The sequence below is a fragment of the Oncorhynchus nerka genome, linkage group LG26 (genome assembly GCF_034236695.1).
Source record: "Oncorhynchus nerka isolate Pitt River linkage group LG26, Oner_Uvic_2.0, whole genome shotgun sequence".
In the NCBI taxonomy this organism is placed as follows: domain Eukaryota; kingdom Metazoa; phylum Chordata; class Actinopteri; order Salmoniformes; family Salmonidae; genus Oncorhynchus; species Oncorhynchus nerka.
The window spans coordinates 50,478,670-50,496,922 of record NC_088421.1 but is presented as its reverse complement, the minus strand read 5'-3'; the positions used below and the strand labels follow the sequence as shown (position 1 = coordinate 50,496,922).

At 42.7% G+C, this 18,253-nt stretch overlaps 2 protein-coding genes across 4 annotated transcripts in view; one reads left to right on the top strand and one right to left on the bottom strand.

Annotated features, from left to right (window-relative positions):
• The window catches only part of LOC135564803 (NACHT, LRR and PYD domains-containing protein 4E-like), a 259,953-nt gene that overhangs the window by 129,258 nt on the left and 112,442 nt on the right, over positions 1 to 18,253 (bottom strand). The gene's annotated exons all lie outside the window — the stretch shown is intronic.
• LOC115126685 (NACHT, LRR and PYD domains-containing protein 12-like) overlaps positions 1 to 18,253 on the top strand; it is a 33,768-nt gene that overhangs the window by 2,039 nt on the left and 13,476 nt on the right. Inside the window, exons 2-7 of the mRNA XM_065010885.1 lie at positions 7,568 to 7,684; positions 7,936 to 8,020; positions 8,151 to 8,379; positions 8,758 to 10,522; positions 10,806 to 10,979; positions 14,437 to 14,610. Coding sequence (XP_064866957.1) covers positions 7,568 to 7,684; positions 7,936 to 8,020; positions 8,151 to 8,379; positions 8,758 to 10,522; positions 10,806 to 10,979; positions 14,437 to 14,610 — 2,544 coding nt within the window. The remainder of the gene's footprint in view (positions 1 to 7,567; positions 7,685 to 7,935; positions 8,021 to 8,150; positions 8,380 to 8,757; positions 10,523 to 10,805; positions 10,980 to 14,436; positions 14,611 to 18,253) is intronic.

The following is an 18,253-nucleotide window of genomic DNA, read 5'->3' as shown; positions in this document are numbered from 1 at the left end:
TTAACTCTTAACTACTTAGGACACCTGCTGTTAACTCTTAACTACTTAGGACACCTGCTGTTAACTCTTAACTACTTAGGACACCTGCTGTTAACTCTTAACTACTTAGGACACCTGCTGTTAACTCTTAACTACTTAGGACACCTGCTGTTAACTCTTAACTACTTAGGACACCTGCTGTTTACTCTTAACTACTTAGGACACCTGCTGTTAACTCTTAACTACTTAGGTTAGCTCACGAGGTGTCCTAAATATCTGCTGACTAGGTGGGAATAGAGACTTCATAAATAGCTTTAATTTATACCCATAAGTGTAAAATGTCTTTAATCTCAGCACTTATACGACCAATTTTCTCCTCTGAGACACTTTGTGGATATGGACCCAGATCTCAACATATTGTTATAAAAAAACAGAATGTTTGTTTTACATAATAATAAATAATTCATATTACTAATGTAACCCACTGTAAAGACTGGGTTTAGTTGATTGTGTTGCACTGCTCATGTCCGCGTACTGGAACTGTCCGCGTCCCCGTACAGAACCGTCCGCGTCCCCGTACAGAACCGTCCGCGTCCCCGTACAGAACTGTCCGCGGCCACGTTCGGTGTGGCGCCAAGGATATTGTCCGGTTACGCGCAGAGTGGACTGAGGTGATCTTGGGGAATAACGACGGTGTTTGTTACAGTGTTGAGACACCGAAGTTTACTGTTCAATTTGCTTTTTTCTTTACGGTCAGGGACAGTATGAGTGTAGCCAGATCCTTTTCACCGCATCCACAGTTTTTTTTGTTTGTATTTGGAACAGTATAACTTTAGACCGTCCCATACCCGGGCGCGAACCAGGGACCCTCTGCACACATCAACAACAGTCACCCACGAAGCATCGTTACCCATCGCTCCACCAAAGCCGCGGCCCTTGGGTGGACGGGCATTGTGGACAGAGACGGGGAGCCACTTCAAGGTCTCAGAGCAAGTGACGTCACCGATTGAAACGCTATTTAATGCGCACCACTAACATCCGTTACACAAGCATATTGTCTGGACTGAGGTGATCTTGGAGAATAACGACGGAGTTTGTTACAGTGTTGAGACACCGAAGTTTATTGTTCAATTTGCTTTTTTCTTTACGGTCAGGGACAGTATGAGTGTAGCCAGATCCTTTTCACTCTCTATCCTTGTTTCAATTTGTAGTTCACCGGATTCATCATCGAGACGAGGGACAGAAACGACCTGCTAGCTAGTTGGTACAGCTCGGTAATCTAGCTAGCTACTCTACCAGCAGCATCCTAGTTATCCTAGCTAGTCGGTACAGCTCGGTAATCTAGCTAGCTACTCTACCAGCAGCATCCTAGTTATCCTAGCTAGTCGGTACAGCTCGGTAAGCTAGCTAGCTACTCTACCAGCAGCATCCTAGTTATCCTAGCTAGTCGGTACAGCTCGGTAAGCTAGCTAGCTACTCCACCAGCAGCATCCTAGTTATCCTAGCTAGTCGGTACAGCTCGGTAATCTAGCTAGCTACTCAACCAGCAGCATCCTAGTTATCCTAGCTAGTCGGTACAGCTCGGTAAGCTAGCTAGCTACTCTACCAGCAGCATACTAGTTACCATAGCTACCACTACATCATCACCGGCTGTCTGCATTTCTTGTGGACCGATGGAGCTCCCCGGTTGTTTCTTCCACCTGTTAAATCCCGGTGAGGCTTCTCCCTCTCTTGTTAACGGATGCTGGCTACCTCTGTCCGGTTCTCCTCTCTTCACTAGATGGACAGAGGGTCCCTGTTTAAACCCTCTGTGTCCAAGGACCAAACTTTTGAATATTATTTTCAGGACGCCTCAATAGCAGGTATTGAACACCGGGTAAATAATCACTAGTCAGAACTTCAACCTCAGTATACATTCATTATAAAAAATCAATTTAATATCTGATATTGTGAGTAAACAACCTCGAGAGTGCGTCTTCCAGCCCTCCAATAAATTACACCATTCAACCCTCCCGGTTAGTAAATGTACCTCAACATCCCCCGGAGAAGGCAGAGTAACGACACCAGCCTTTTAGCGGGGCTGACAGTCTGACTACAACGCTCGCGTCGATAAATTAATCTCGTCATTAAAAATGAAACACTGCTCTCGCGCGTTAACTAACGTCTGGAAGTCAGTTCTATTTGTGACGCAGTTCGCGCAAATGCCATCTCCTCATTGGTTTATAGAAGCAGGTACCCACGTGCCATCTCCTCATTGGTTTATAGAAGCAGGTACCCACGTGCCATCTCCTCATTGTTTTATAGAAGCAGGTACCCACGTGCCATCTCCTCATTGGTTTATAGAAGCAGGTACCCACGTGCCATCTCCTCATTGGTTTATAGAAGCAGGTACCCACGTGCCATCTCCTCATTGGTTTATAGAAGCAGGTACCCACGTGGCATCTCCTCATTGGTTTATAGAAGCAGGTACCCACGTGCCATCTCCTCATTGGTTTATAGAAGCAGGTACCCACGTGCCATCTCCTCATTGGTTTATAGAAGCAGGTACCCACGTGCCATCTCCTCATTGGTTTATAGAAGCAGGTACCCACGTGCCATCTCCTCATTGGTTTATAGAAGCAGGTACCCACGTGCCATCTCCTCATTGGTTTATAGAAGCAGGTACCCACGTGCCATCTCCTCATTGGTTTATAGAAGCAGGTACCCACGTGCCATCTCATTTAGAAAAAAAACATAACTTAACATAAACATAACTGTTACGGAGTCTAGTTGATAGGTAATCGACTAGCCGGACTGTTCCCCGGACTCCAGTTGTAGCCATTCGTACAATGCACAAACAAGGCTATTGAACCTAACATTGGTGTCTGTCGTTATTCCTTTATCTAACATATCATACTGAAACATGGTATCAGAAGTGGCTCGGATAACACACGTTTGTTATTTTTGTAGCTAAGTACAGTATAGGCGCAGTTACGTTCCATATGCGAACACACGCCGTTTCCTACTCACAACACTGATGAACTCGTTGTTAGCTGCCTAGCTAGCATCACTACCTACGTCGATGACTGAAGGCAAAGAAATCTCATATTCCATTGCTATGGCAGCGAACATTCCGCCACCAAATCCCATGGTTCTCACAGGGGACTGGAATACTAATTGGGACAACTTCAGGGATGAATTCGAGGACTATGCGCTGGCGACCGGTCTACATGAGAAACCCAACGAGGTACAAGCAGCAACTCTGAGGAGTTTAATGGGCAGCGAATGCAGGCATATCTACCGGCACAATCTCACCCTCACAGCACGTCAACAGTGTGATGCAAAGGCTATATTGGATGCATTGGAGAATTACTTCAAACCCGCCAGAAACGTAATTTATGAGCGGTTCGTTTTCGGAAGCTGTAAACAGGAAGAGGGTGAGTCAGTACACAACTTTGTAACCCGTTTGAGAGAGAAATCCGCCACTTGTGAATACGGGGGATTGAAAGATGAATTGATTTGTGACAAAATAGTGCTGGGAATTGCAAATGAGGATACACGCCAGCGTCTACTGAGAGAGTGCTGAAGTCACTGACATGAGAATGAGAGCAATGGAAATCGAAACCCCACGCTCCGACGTTGATACCGTTCACGCTGTTGCTAGGCAGACATTCAGACTAAATCAATCGAGGCAGAGCAATTCACCACGAACGGTGAACACAGAGAGCCCCGTAGCATGTAAATACTGTGGGAATACACACACACGTGGCAAAGAGCACTGCCCTGCCTACGGAAAACCATGCAGAGCTTGTGGAACTAATAATCATTTTGCAAAAGTGTGTCTCAAAAGCAAAAAGAAGGGTGAGTGAGGGCAAGATTCACTGTGTTGATGATGTCATTCAATGTTCAGAGCTGAAAAGTGAAAGTGACATTTACATGCATGAATCCATTGGGGCTGTACACTCAAGAGGGAAGAAATGGTTTGTGACACTACGATTACACAACAAGCAACAACAATGTCAACTGGATTCTGGTGCTACATGCAACGTAATGAGCTACAAAGACAAAATCAATCTGGCACCTGACACACATCTATTGTACAGCGATACTAGACTAAAGCTCTACTCAGGAGAGCTAATGAGCTCTATGGGCACCTTTGAGACCGAATGTGTTATTCGGGGACGCAAACACAAGCTGGAGTTTGAGATTGTAAAAACCAGTCAACATCCTCTCCTCTCAGGCTCTACATGCGAACGCCTGGGACTGATGCAGTTCACTGTACCAAATGACCTGCACATTGTGGATCATGTCCAGCATGGACCCCTGTCCAAAGAACAACTACTTAGCAGATATGACGATGTATTCAACATGCCCGTTGAATCAGTGCCTGGGGAGGTACACTTTGAAGTGGATGAGAGCATCACTCCAGTCCAGTGTGCTCCTCGCAATGTGCCCATTGCAATGAAAGTGGCTGTGAAGGCCCAGCTGGACAAGTATGAGGCCGATGGCCACATGACATCTGTGACTGAACCAACTGACTGGATCAGAAATATGGTCATAGTGAAAAAACCAGAGAAGCTGAGGGTCTGCATCGACCCAAAGCATCTGAACCAAGCACTGAAACGATCCCACTACATCATGCCGACACTAGAGGATGTCCTTCCCAAGGCCAGGATTTTCACCTTGGTTGATGCCCGAGATGCATTCCTTCAATGCAAGCTGGATGAAGAAAGCAGCCTCATGACTACCTTCTGGACCCCCTGGGGTCAGAAACGCTGGTTCAAGCTCCCGTTTGGTGTCTCGGTGGCGCCTGAGATATACCAACGTAAGCAGCACGAGTTACTGGCTGGGCTCAAGGGCATTGAACCCATCGCAGATGATGTCCTGATCGTAGGCTGTGGTGACACAGACGAAGAAGCAGTACGCGACCACGATGTGAAGCTCCTGGCACTGATGGAGCGCTGCCGATCAGTTAAGCTTCGCCTTGGCCTGAAGAAGCTGCAGTTCAAGGTGAAAGACGTCCACTTCCATGGCCACATTCTTTCGGCAAAAGGCCTGAAGCCAGACCCAGACAAGGTCAGAGCGATCCTCGACATGCCAAACCCGTCTGATGCAAAAGGAGTACAGCGTCTCATCGGCTTTGCAAACTATCTTGCAAAGTTCATGCCACACCTATCAGCAGTCTGTGAGCCTCTGCGCCGGTTGCTGGACAAAGATACACCACGGCACTGGCTACCCAAGCACGAGGCCGCAGTGCAGAAGATGAAATCTCTGGCTTCATCCATGCCAGTGTTGCACTACTACGACGGCATGAAGCCTGTCACAATCCAGAGCGACTCCAGCCAAAGGGGACTTGGATGCTGCCTTATGCAGGAAGGCCAGCCCGTTGCGTTTGCCTCGAGAGCGCTCACCCCCACCGAACAAAACTATGCACAAATTGAGAAAGAGTGCCTCAGCATCGTCTCCTCCTGCCAGCGATTCCATCACTACTTATATGGGCGAGACCTGGTCATCGCTGAAACTGACCACAAACCACTCATTGCCATATTCAGTAAACCTCTCCTCAACGCGCCCAAGAGGCTTCAAAGCATGCTCCTGACTCTGCAAAACTACAGCCTGAAGGTCATTTACAAGCCAGGACCAGAGATGTACATCAGCGACACACTGAGCAGGGCAACAACACAATGTACAGGCAGAGGCACTGTCTATCAGCGGCAGGCCATCTGTTCGCTACAGCAGGAACAACAAGATGTTCAACAGATCAATCAGGCAGACTACTTAAACGTCACAGATCACCGCCTAGCCCAGATAAGGCAACACACTGACAAGGACGAACGCCTACAGCCACTGAAGTCCATGGCTCTCGCAGGTTGGCCATACCTGAAAGAGGAGACACCTTTCACAGTGAGAGAATACTGGACCTTTCGAGATGAGATCAGCGTGCAAAATGGCATCTTGTTCAGAGGTCAGAAGGTCATTATTCCCAAATCACTACGTCCAGAGATGCTTACCGCCCATACACTCCAGTCACGTTGGAGGTGATGCATGCTACCGCCAGGCTCGTGAAACATTATACTGGCCAAACATGCAAGCAGAAATTAAAGACTTTGTCAGCAACTGTACCACATGCAACGAGTACGCTCATGAACAGCAAAAGGAAACCATGATGTCACACGAACTGCCCACAAGGGCCTGGCAAATCGTCAGCATGGACTTATTCAGCCACAGACAAAAGGACTATCTTCTCATCGTTGATCACTACTCTGACTTTTGGGAAATTAAACTGCTCCCTGACTTGTCTGCAGAGACGGTCATAAAGCGCTGCAAGGCGCAGTTTGCAAGGCAAGGTCAGCCTGACAAGGTAATCACGGACAATGGCCCACAATTCACTGCGCAGTTCAAGCGTTTCGCCTCAGAATGGGAGTTTGACCACGTGACCTCCTCTCCAAGACACCCAAAAGCAAATGGCAAGGCAGAATCAGCTGTCAAGATTGCAAAAAACCTGTTAAGCAGGGCCTTGCGCGACAGCAACGACCCATGGAAAGCGATCTTACAGTGGAGGAACACACCCACTGAAAACATGGACAGCAGCCCAGCACAACGCCTTCTGTCCAGACGTCTGAAGACTACCATCCCCGTAGCTAACAAGCTACTTGAGCCCTGCGTCATTGTTGGCGTCACGGACAAACTGCGTCACAGAAAGCAGCTCGCTAAGTGCTTCTACGACCGGACTGCTCGGGACCTACCAGAGCTGGAGGTGGGTGAAACGATAAGGATGAAACCGCTGCCGGGAGACCACACAGGACTTTGGAGGCTGGGCACATGCCTGCAGAGAGTTGCACCACGTTCTTACCTGGTGGATGTTGGTGGCTCCCTCTGTCGTCGCAATCGGGTGGATCTGCGCGTAGCAGAGCAGACAAACCAGAACACGCCATACACTCACCTAGATGAGCTGGATCACAGTCCAGGCCTAAGGGTAAGGGGTGCAGAATTGAGACATGGGCCAACCGAAGGTGAGGCTTCTACCCCACCAAGCTCTCCAGCTCGTGCCCCTTATCCTACCCCTGTCAGAGCCAATACTTACTCACGGGTGGGTCGGCTGTGCAAGCCACCGGACAGGCTTACTCTGTAAGCAAGGGACAGTTAACTTGCCCTCGGTTAATTAAAATATATATATTTTCTTAAATAATAAAACTAAATTAAAAAAGGAAGATGACAACTGAAGTAAAAAAGAACATGTAATGCTTTTTCTATTGTTATGACCTGACTGTTAAGAATTTAATGTTATGCCTTTATGTTTGCACTTTCTATTGAAAAGGATGATGTTACGGAGTCTAGTTGATAGGTAATCGACTAGCCGGACTGTTCCCCGGACTCCAGTTGTAGCCATTCGTACAATGCACAAACAAGGCTATTGAACCTAACATTGGTGTCTGTCGTTATTCCTTTATCTAACATATCATACTGAAACAATAACTTCTTTAAACAATAAAAGCTCATTTACGAACATTTCTGAAAATGGATGTATAGCTTTTTGAAATGAAACTCTTATGTTTCTCAGAGCTCAGAGTAGATGAGAGATGTAATGTTTGTCTCTGTTGTGTTGAAGCCCAATCAAGCAGGAGAGACCAGCCTCCCCTGTTCCCAGCTGTGTGTCCATGAAGAGTGACTGGTCTATGGGTCATCCTCTAAACTTTAGAGAGGGAGACTTTTCTACTGAACAAAGGTAAGAAGAACTCATGGGTCCTGGTCAGTGAGTTAAACAACACTGTCTCTAGTCATTTCTCCTCTCCCATTTTCCCATTTATTGTTGTTGTTTTCATAATCCATATGCTAATCCTTTTGTCCAATTTCATAGTCCTAAAACAATATTAAACAAACACAACATTCCCTCAGTGTGTGTGTGTGTGTGTGTGTGTGTGTGTGTGTGTGTGTACTCCCTGGATGAGGAGATGTAATCTCATGTTTTGTCCACAGAAACCAACAGGAGAGATCAGAGTCAGAGATTCTCAGTGGTCAGTCTTCCCAGAGTCATCAAACAGACCTGGCCTCCATATTCAGTGTATGTGGTCCTGTTATGTACATTTGTTTCTTGTTTACCTCAAGTAAAGTTGATATGTCAAACATTCATTAATGTGTTGATGAGAAAGCATTTCTTCTCTTGCTTAACTTATTTACTTTATTTATTTCAGTTGCTTGAAGAGAAAATTCTGACATTTGTGAAGAACAAGTTGAAGATGTTCAAGAGGATTCTTAGTCCAGAACTCCCAGAAGGCTTTGAGAGTCAGAAGCAGGATAAGGAAGTGGTGGACGCTGAAGATGAGAAGCAGGAGAGCAGTGCCAGAGAGGGGGCTCTGAAGATCACACTGCACGTCCTGAGGGAAATGAACCAGAAGGAGCTTGCTGACACACTGGAGAAATGTAAGAGCTGTCTGCCTCATGTTGAATGGTGTTTTATAACATTTAAAAGCTGTAGCTAAAGTACAGCTAAAGTAGCTGTGTAACTCATTGATATTGTAACAGCCTTAACACAACACCTAGTGACCTCATCAAGTAGCAGCAGGGATGTGTTGTGGTGATTCATTTAGAGAGAGACAACATTAATAATACCATCAATAATACTGATAATAATATAATCAGTCACACCAGTCTGTAATGCATTATAAAAACTTTTACAGATTTAGACAGTCAGTTAAGATAATAAATTATTATAATTTACAACTTTATAACAGTCCTACAATAAAGTAGGCATTAAAACAGACGTAATATTAATATCCTCTGTGTTATTTCTTCATTCAGATGAGCTTGCTGTGATTTGCCAACGTGAACTCAAATCTAATCTAAAGAAGAAGTTTCAATGTGTATTTGAGGGGATCGCTAAACAAGGAAACCCAACACTTCTCAATAAGATCTACACAGAGCTCTACATCACAGAGGGTGGAACAGGAGAGGTCAATAATGAACATGAGCTGAGACAGATTGAGACAACAACCAGGAAACAAGCAAGACCAGAGACTCCAATCAAATGTAACGACATCTTCAAACCCTTAACTGGACAAGACAAACCTATCAGAACTGTGCTGACAAAGGGAGTCGCCGGCATTGGAAAAACAGTCTCTGTGCAGAAGTTCATTCTGGACTGGGCTGAAGGAAAAGCAAATCAGGATGTCCAATTTGTATTTTCATTCCCTTTTCGGGAGCTGAATTTGATGAAAGAGGACAAACACACTTTCATTGAACTTCTCAATCACTTCTCAATGGAAACCAAACAATCAGGAATCTCCAACTTCAACAAGTACAAAGTTCTGTTCATCTTTGATGGTCTGGATGAGTGCCGACTGCCCCTAGACTTCCAGAAGAACAAGATCTGTTGTGACGTCACAGAGTCAACCTCAGTGGATGTTCTGCTGACAAATCTCATCAAGGGAAATCTGCTTCCCTCTGCTCTCCTCTGGATAACTACCCGACCTGCAGCAGCCAATAAGATCCCTTCAGGGTGTGTTGACCAGGTGACAGAGGTACGAGGGTTCAATGACCCACAGAAGGAGGAGTACTTCAGGAAGAGATTCAGTGATGAGGACCTGGCCAACAGAATCATCTCACACATAAAGACATCAAGGAGCCTCCACATCATGTGCCACATTCCAGTCTTCTGTTGGATTTCTGCAACAGTCCTTGAACACATGCTGAAACATAAGAGAGAAGAGATGCCCAAGACTCTGACTGAGATGTACACACACCTTGTGGTGTTTCATATCAAACAGAAGAATGAAAAGTATCTTGGGAAAGAAGAGACAGGTCCACACTGGAATAAAAAGAGCATTCTGTCACTGGGAAAACTGGCTTTTCAACAGCTTGTGAAAGGCAATCTGATTTTCTATGAAGAAGACCTGAAAGAGTCTGGCATTGGTGTCAGTGAAGCCTCAGTGTACTCAGGATTGTGCACACAGCTCTTTAAAGAGGAATGTGGGCTGTACCAGGACAAGGTGTACTGCTTTGTTCATCTGAGCATTCAGGAGTTTCTGGCTGCTGTATATGTGTTCCTCTCATTCACCAACAACAATGAGAATCTAATGGACAAACTGCAAACAAAAGACGAGTCTGAAGTTACTGTCTACAAGAGTGCTGTGGATAAAGCCTTACAAAGTGAGACAGGAAACCTGGACCTTTTCCTCCGCTTCCTTCTGGGCCTCTCACTGGAGTCCAATCAGAAGCACTTACAAGGTCTACTGACAAAGACAAGAAGCAGCTCACAGACCCATGAAGAAACAGTCAAGTACATCAAGGAGAAGATCAGGGAGAATCCTTCTCCAGAGAGGAGCATCAATCTGTTCCACTGTCTGAATGAACTGAATGACCATTCTCTAGTGGAGGAGATCCAAAGCTACCTGAGATCAGGAAGTCACTCAGAAGACAAACTGTCACCTGCACAGTGGTCAGCTCTGGTCTTTGTGTTGCTGACTTCAGAAAAGGAGCTGGATGTGTTTGACCTGAAGAAATACTCCAGATCAGAGGAAGGTCTTCTGAGGCTGCTGCCAGTGGTCAAAGCCTCCAGAGCTGTTCTGTGAGTAAATAAAATGACATATAAGAACTAATCATCAGGAAGAAATATTCAGTTTAGAGTAAAATATGTAATATAATATGTATATAATATATTGAAAAACACGTTGAATAAATGCATTGATTTTCACATTAGTATAACATTATGACCATACAATTCTAGGAGACGGATGATGAATCTATATGTTGTTTGGAAGAATAAACCAAATGCATCTACCATTGTCCTTCTACACTACTGGTGTTAAATTAACAGTGTGTTTGTGAAGTCATGATGATCTCTTTGTCAGGCTGTCAGGCTGTGGAGTCACAGAGGAAGGCTGTGCTTCTCTGGTCTCAGCTCTGGAGTCAAACCCCTCACCCCTGAGAGAGTTGGACCTGAGTAACAATGACCTGAAGGATTCAGGAGTGGAGCTGCTCTCTGCTGGACTGGGGAATCCCCACTGTAAACTGGAGACTCTGAGGTCAGTATTCCTGTAGTTGGTCAACAAGTGATAACTGTTCACCAGATCCACATGTGTTTACCAGACACACATAGTCCACACCATATGTGTTTGGACAGTGAAGCTTACAGTTTTAAATGTGGTGCTCTGCTCCAGCATTTTGGATTTGAGGTAGAATGTTTCATATTAGGTGACAGTACAGAATGTCACCCTTTATTTAAAGGTATTTTCATACATATATATTTTACACGTTATAAATGAAAAACCTTTATGTATCTAGTTCTCCCATTTAACAAAGTCATAATATTTTGGATAAATTATTTCAGTCATACGTTTAGTATTTGGTCCCATATTCCAAGCCTGCAGTGATTACATCAAGCTTGTGATTCTACTAACTTGTTGAATTAATTTGCAGTTTGTCTTGGTTGTGTTTTAGATGTTTTTCCTAATAGAAACTGAATGGTGAATAATGTCCTATCATTTTGGAGTCACTTCACTTGTATTGTCAGTAAGAATAGAAGATGTTTCTGAACACTTCTACATTCATGTGGATGCTACCAAGATTATGAATAATCATGAATGAATCGAGAATGATGATGAATGAGAAAGTTACAGAGGCACAAAGATCAGACCCCCTCTGTTATTGGTAATTGCTACTATGATGATGAATAATCAGGAATGATTCGTTAATTTTATTTTTATTTTTTATTTCACCTTTATTTAACCAGGTAGGCAAGTTGAGAACACATTCTCATTTACAATTGATGATGAATGAGAAAGTTACAGAGGTACAAACATCATGGTAATGGTGAGAGGTTAGTATGTTTTGTTGTAGCCTCTGTTATTGGTAATGGTGAGAGGTTAGCATGTTTTGTTGAAGCCTCTGTTATTGGTAATGGTGAGAGGTTAGTATGTTTTGTTGTAGCCTCTGTTATTGGTAATGGTGAGAGGTTAGCATGTTTTGTTGTATCCTCTGTTATTGGTAATGGTGAGAGGTTAGTATGTTTTGTTGTAGCCTCTGTTATTGGTAATGGTGAGAGGTTAGCATGTTTTGTTGTAGCCTCTGTTATTGGTAATGGTGAGAGGTTAGAATGTTTTGTTGTAGTCTCTGTTATTGGTAATGGTGAGAGGTTAGCATGTTTTGTTGTAGCCTCTGTTATTGGTAATGGTGAGAGGTTAGCATGTTTTGTTGTAGCCTCTGCTATTGTTAATGGTGAGAGGTTAGCATGTTTTGTCGTAGCCTCTGTTATTGTTAATGGTGAGAGGTTAGTATGTTTTGTTTTAGCCTCTGTTTTTGGTAATAGTGAGAGGTTAGCATGTTTTGTTGTAGTGTCTGTTATTGGTAATGGTGAGAGGTTAGCATGTTTTGTTGTAGCCTCTGTTATTGTTAATGGTGAGAGGTTAGTATGTTTTGTTGTAGCCTCTGTTTTTGGTAATGGTGAGAGGTTAGCATGTTTTGTTGTTGTCTCTGTTATGTGTAATGGTGAGAGGTTAGCATGTTTTGTTGTAGCCTCTGTTATTGGTAATGGTGAGAGGTTAGCATGTTTTGTTGTAGCCTCTGTTATTCGTAATGGTGAGAGGTTAGCATGTTTTGTTGTAGCCTCTGTTTTTGGTAATGGTGAGAGGTTATCATGTTTTGTTGGAGTCTCTGTTATTGTTAATGGTGAGATGGCCAATCTTCCAATGATATGCCTACAAATACGTCACAATGCTGCAGACATCTTGGACGAACGGCAGAGAGCATAAGCTCGTTCATGGCACATTCACAGCCATATAAGGAGACGATAGAAAAACAGAGCCTCAAAAATTCTGCTCATTTCCTGTTTGAGGTTTCATCTTGGTTTCGCCTGTAGCATCAGTTCCGTGGCACTCACAGATAATATCTTTGCAGTTTGAAAACGTCAGAGTGTTTTCTTTCCAAAGCTGCTAATTATATGCATAGTCGAGCATCTTTTCGTGACAAAATATTGCGCTTAAAACGGGAACGTTTTTTTATCCAATAATGAAATAGCCCCCCCATAGCTTCAACTGGTTAACAACACTGTCATCTCAGATTTTCAAAAATATGCTTCTCAACCATAGCAAAACAAGCATTTGTGTAACAGTATTGATAGCTATTGATAGCTAGCGTAGCATTTAGCGTTAGCATTTAGCGTTATCATTGAGCAGGCAACATTTTCACAAAAACCAGAAAAGCATTCAAATAAAATCATTTACCTTTGAAGAACTTCGGATGTTTTCAATGAGGAGACTCAGTTAGATAGCAAATGTTCAGTTTTTCCTGAAATATTATTTGTGCAGGAGAAATCGCTCCGTTTTCTGCGTCATGTTTGGCTACCAAAAACCCCCGAAAAATCAGTCATCAAAACGTCGAACTTTCTTCATGATATATAGTTCGTGGAAGTCTCCTCTCTCCCCAGAATCACATGGATGTATGCGTGCAGCTTGTAGGTTACGCACCAATTTCAACAAAGGACACCGGGCGGAGACCTGGTAAATGTAGTCTCTTATGGCCAATCTTCCAATGATATGCCTACAAATACGTCACAATGATGCAGACACCTTTGGGAAACGATAGAAAGGGTGTAGAAAGTGTAGGCTCAATTCCTGGCGCATTCACAGCAATATAAGGAGACATTGGAACAAAGGGCATTCAAAATCTGGACCATTTCCTGTATGAAGTTTCTTGGTTTCGCCTGTAGCATTAGTTCTGGGGCACTCACAGATAATATCTTTGCAGTTTTGGAAACGTCAGAGTTTTCTTTCCAAAGCTGTCAATTCTATGCATAGTCGAGCATCTTAAAACGGGAACGTTTTTTTATCCAATAATGAAATAGCGCCCCCATAGCTTCAAGAGGTTAAAGGTCACATTATTTACTGTCACCTCATATGAAACATTTGATCTCAAATCCAAAATGTTGGAGTATAGAGACACATTTAAAATGTTAGCTTCACTGTTAAAATAGATATGGTGTGGACTGTGTACTCAATACAATCTATATCTGATTCCTCACTGTCTAAATAGATATGGTGTGGACTGTATACTCAATACAATCTGATACTTCACTGTCTAAATAGATATGGTGTGGACTGTATACTCAATACAATCTAAATCTGATACCTCACTGTCTAAATAGATATGGTGTGGACTGTATACTCAATACAATCTAAATCTGATACCTCACTGTCTAAATAGATATGGTGTGGACTGTATACTCAATATAATCTAAATCTGATACCTCACTGTCTGTCTTTTGACTGATACTGCTTTTTAAACTGGTCTGGTCAGTCTACTAAAATATTTGTAGTTTACATGTTTCTATCCTCAGGTAATGATTTCATCATTTGTCATTTTTTATGATGATACATTCATTTACGAATAGATATGGAAGGTTCCATATGTTGAAAAAATATACTGCCACTATTTTCACCACCAAAGAATAGCAGTGTGATTTTAATATGATTTGACTCTTTGCAGGCTGTCAGGCTGTCTAGTCACAGAGGAAGGCTGTGCTTCTCTGGTCTCCGTTCTGGAGTCAAACCCCTCACACCTGAGAGAGCTGGATCTGAGTAACAATGACCTGAAGGATTCAGGAGTGAAGCTGCTCTCTGCTGGTCTGGGGAATCCCCACTGTAAACTGGAGACTCTGAGGTCAGTATTCCTGTAGTTGGTCAACAAGTGATAACTGTTCACCAGATCCACATGTGTTTACCAGACACACATAGTCCACACCATATGTGTTTGGACAGTGAAGCATACAGTTTTAAATTTGGTGCTCTGCTCCAGAGTTTTGGATTTGAGATATAATGTTTCATATTAAGTGACAGTGCAGAATGTCACCTTCTATTTAAAGGTGTTTTCATACATATATTTTACAGTTTATAAATGATAACCCTTTATGTATCTAGTTCTCCCATTTGAAAAAGTCATAATATTTTGGATAAATTATTTTTGTCAAAAGATTAGTATTTGGTCCCATATTCCATGCCTGCAGTGATTACATCAAGCTTGTGATTCTACTAACTTGTTGAATGGTGAATAATGTCCTGTCATTTTGGAGTCACTTCACTTGTATTGTCAGTAAGAATAGAAGATGTTTCTGAACACTTCTACATTCATGTGGATGCTACCATGATTATGAATAATCAGGAATGATTCGTTAATTTTATTTTTATTTTTTTATTTCACCTTTATTTAACCAGGTAGGCAAGTTGAGAACAAGTTCTCATTTACATTTGCGACCTGGCCAAGATAAAGCAAAGCAGTTCGACAGATACAATGACACAGAGTTACACATGGAGTTTAACAAACATACAGTCAATAATACAGTATAAACAAGTCTATATACAATGTGAGCAAATGAGGTGAGAAGGGAGGTAAAGGCAAAAAAAGGCCATGGTGGCAAAGTAAATACAATATAGCAAGTAAAACACTGGAATGGTAGATTTGCAATGGTAGAATGTGCAAAGTAGAAATAAAAATAATGGGGTGCAAAGGAGCAAAATAAATAAAATACAGTAGGGAAGGAGGTAGTTGTTTGGCTTCAATTATAGTTGGGCTATGTACAGGTGCAGTAATCTGTGAGCTGCTCTGACAGTCGGTGCTTAAAGCTAGTGAGGGAGATAAGTGTTTCCAGTTTCAGAGATTTTTGTAGTTCGTTCCAGTCATTGGCAGCAGAGAACTGGAAGGAGAGGCGGCCAAAGAAAGAATTGGTTTTGGGGGTGACGAGAGATATACCTGCTGGAGCTCGTGCTACAGGTGGGAGATGCTATGGTGACCAGCGAGCTGAGATAAGGGGGGACTTTACCTAGCAGGTTCTTGTAGATGACATGGAGCCAGTGGGTTTGGCGACGAGTATGAAGCGAGGGCCAGCCAACGAGAGCGTACAGGTCGCAATGGTGGGTAATAATGGGGCATTGGTGACAAAACGGATGGCACTGTGATAGACTGCATCCAATTTGTTGAGTAGGGTATTGGAGACTATTTTGTAAATGACATCACCAAAGTTGAGGATTGGTAGGATGGTCAGTTTTACAAGGGTATGTTTGGCAGCATGAGTGAAGGATGCTTTGTTGCGAAATAGGAAGCCAATTCTAGATTGGAGATGTTTGATATGGGTCTGGAAGGAGAGTTTACAGTCTAACCAGACACCTAAGTATTTGTAGTTGTCCACGTATTCTAAGTCAGAGCCGTCCAGAGTAGTTCCAATTTGTAAGTCGCTCTGGATAAGAGCGTCTGCTAAATGACTTAAATGTAATGTAAATGTGATGTTGGACAGGCGGTCAGGTGCAGGTAGCGATCGGTTGAAGTTAATCGGTTAATGATGATGAATGAGAAAGTTACAGAGGTACAAACATCATGACCCACCCGTTAATGGTGAGAGGTTAGTATGTTTTGTTGTAGCCTCTGTTATTGGTAATGGTGAGAGGTTAGCATGTTTTGTTGTAGCCTCTGTTATTGGTAATGGTGAGAGGTTAGCATGTTTTGTTGTATCCTCTGTTATTGGTAATGGTGAGAGGTTAGCATGTTTTGTTGTATCCTCTGTTATTGGTAATGGTGAGAGGTTAACATGTTTTGTTGTGGTCTCTGTTATTGGTAATGGTGAGAGGTTAGCATGTTTTGTTGTAGCCTCTGTTATTGGTAATGGTGAGAGGTTAGCATGTTTTGTTGTAGCCTCTGTTATTGGTAATGGTGAGAGGTTAACATGTTTTGTTGTGGTCTCTGTTATTGGTAATGGTGAGAGGTTAGCATGTTTTGTTGTGGTCTCTGTTATTGGTAATGGTGAGAGGTTAGCATGTTTTGTTGTATCCTCTGTTATTGATAATGGTGAGAGGTTAGCATGTTTTGTTGTAGCCTCTGTTATTGGTAATGGTGAGAGGTTAGCATGTTTTGTTGTAGCCTCTGTTATTGGTAATGGTGAGAGGTTAGCATGTTTTGTTGTAGCCTCTGTTATTGGTAATGGTGAGAGGTTAGTATGTTTTGTTGTAGCCTCTGTTATTTGTAATGGTGGGAGGTTAGCATGTTTTGTTGTAGTCTCTGTTATTGGTAATGGTGAGAGGTTAGTATGTTTTGTTGTAGCCTCTGTTTTTGGTAATGGTGAGAGGTTAGCATGTTTTGTTGTTGTCTCTGTTATGTGTAATAGTGAGAGGTTAGCATGTTTTGTTGTAGCCTCTGTTATTGGTAATGGTGAGAGGTTAGCATGTTTTGTTGTAGCCTCTGTTTTTGGTAATGGTGAGAGGTTATCATGTTTTGTTGTAGCCTCTGTTTTTGGTAATGGTGAGAGGTTATCATGTTTTGTTGGAGTCTCTGTTATTGTTAATGGTGAGATGGCCAATCTTCCAATGATATGCCTACAAATACGTCACAATGCTGCAGACATCTTGGACGAACGGCAGAGAGCATAAGCTCGTTCACGGCACATTCACAGCCATATAAGGAGACGATAGAAAAACAGAGCTTCAAAAATCCTGCTCATTTCCTGTTTGAAGTTTCATCTTGGTTTCGCCTGTAGCATTAGTTCTGGGGCACTTACAGATAATATCTTTGCAGTTTTGGAAACGTCAGAGTTTTCTTTCCAAAGCTGTCAATTCTATGCATAGTCGAGCATCTTTTCGTGACAAAATATTGCGCTTAAAACGGGAACGTTTTTTTATCCAATAATGAAATAGCGCCCCCATAGCTTCAAGAGGTTAAAGGTCACATTATTTACTGTCACCTCATATGAAACATTTGATCTCAAATCCAAAATGTTGGAGTATAGAGCCACATTTAAAATGTCACCTTCACTGTCAAAATAGATATGGTGTGGACTGTGTACTCAATACAATCTATATCTGATTCCTCACTGTCTAAATAGATATGATGTGGACTGTATACTCAATACAATCTAAATCTGATACCTCACTGTCTAAATAGATATGGTGTGGACTGTATACTCAATACAATCTAAATCTGACACCTCACTGTCTGTCTTTTACACTGATACTGATTTTTAAACTGGTCTGGTCAGTATACTCAAATATTTGTTAATGTGCATCTTTCTATCTACAAGCAATATTTGGAAAATGTGTCATTTCTAGGATGTGTTTCTCTGGTCTCAGCTCTGAGGCTAAACCCAACACATTATTTGTGCACAGGTTACAGTGTAAGCAGAGAAAGCTAAGCGAAATATTTTAATACATCCTGTCTGTCATTGTATTTCTCTGTGTTTCAGACTCACTGGCTGTAAACTCAGAAACACATCCTGTAAAGTGTTGGCCTCAGTTCTCATTTCAAACCCCTCACACCTGAGAGA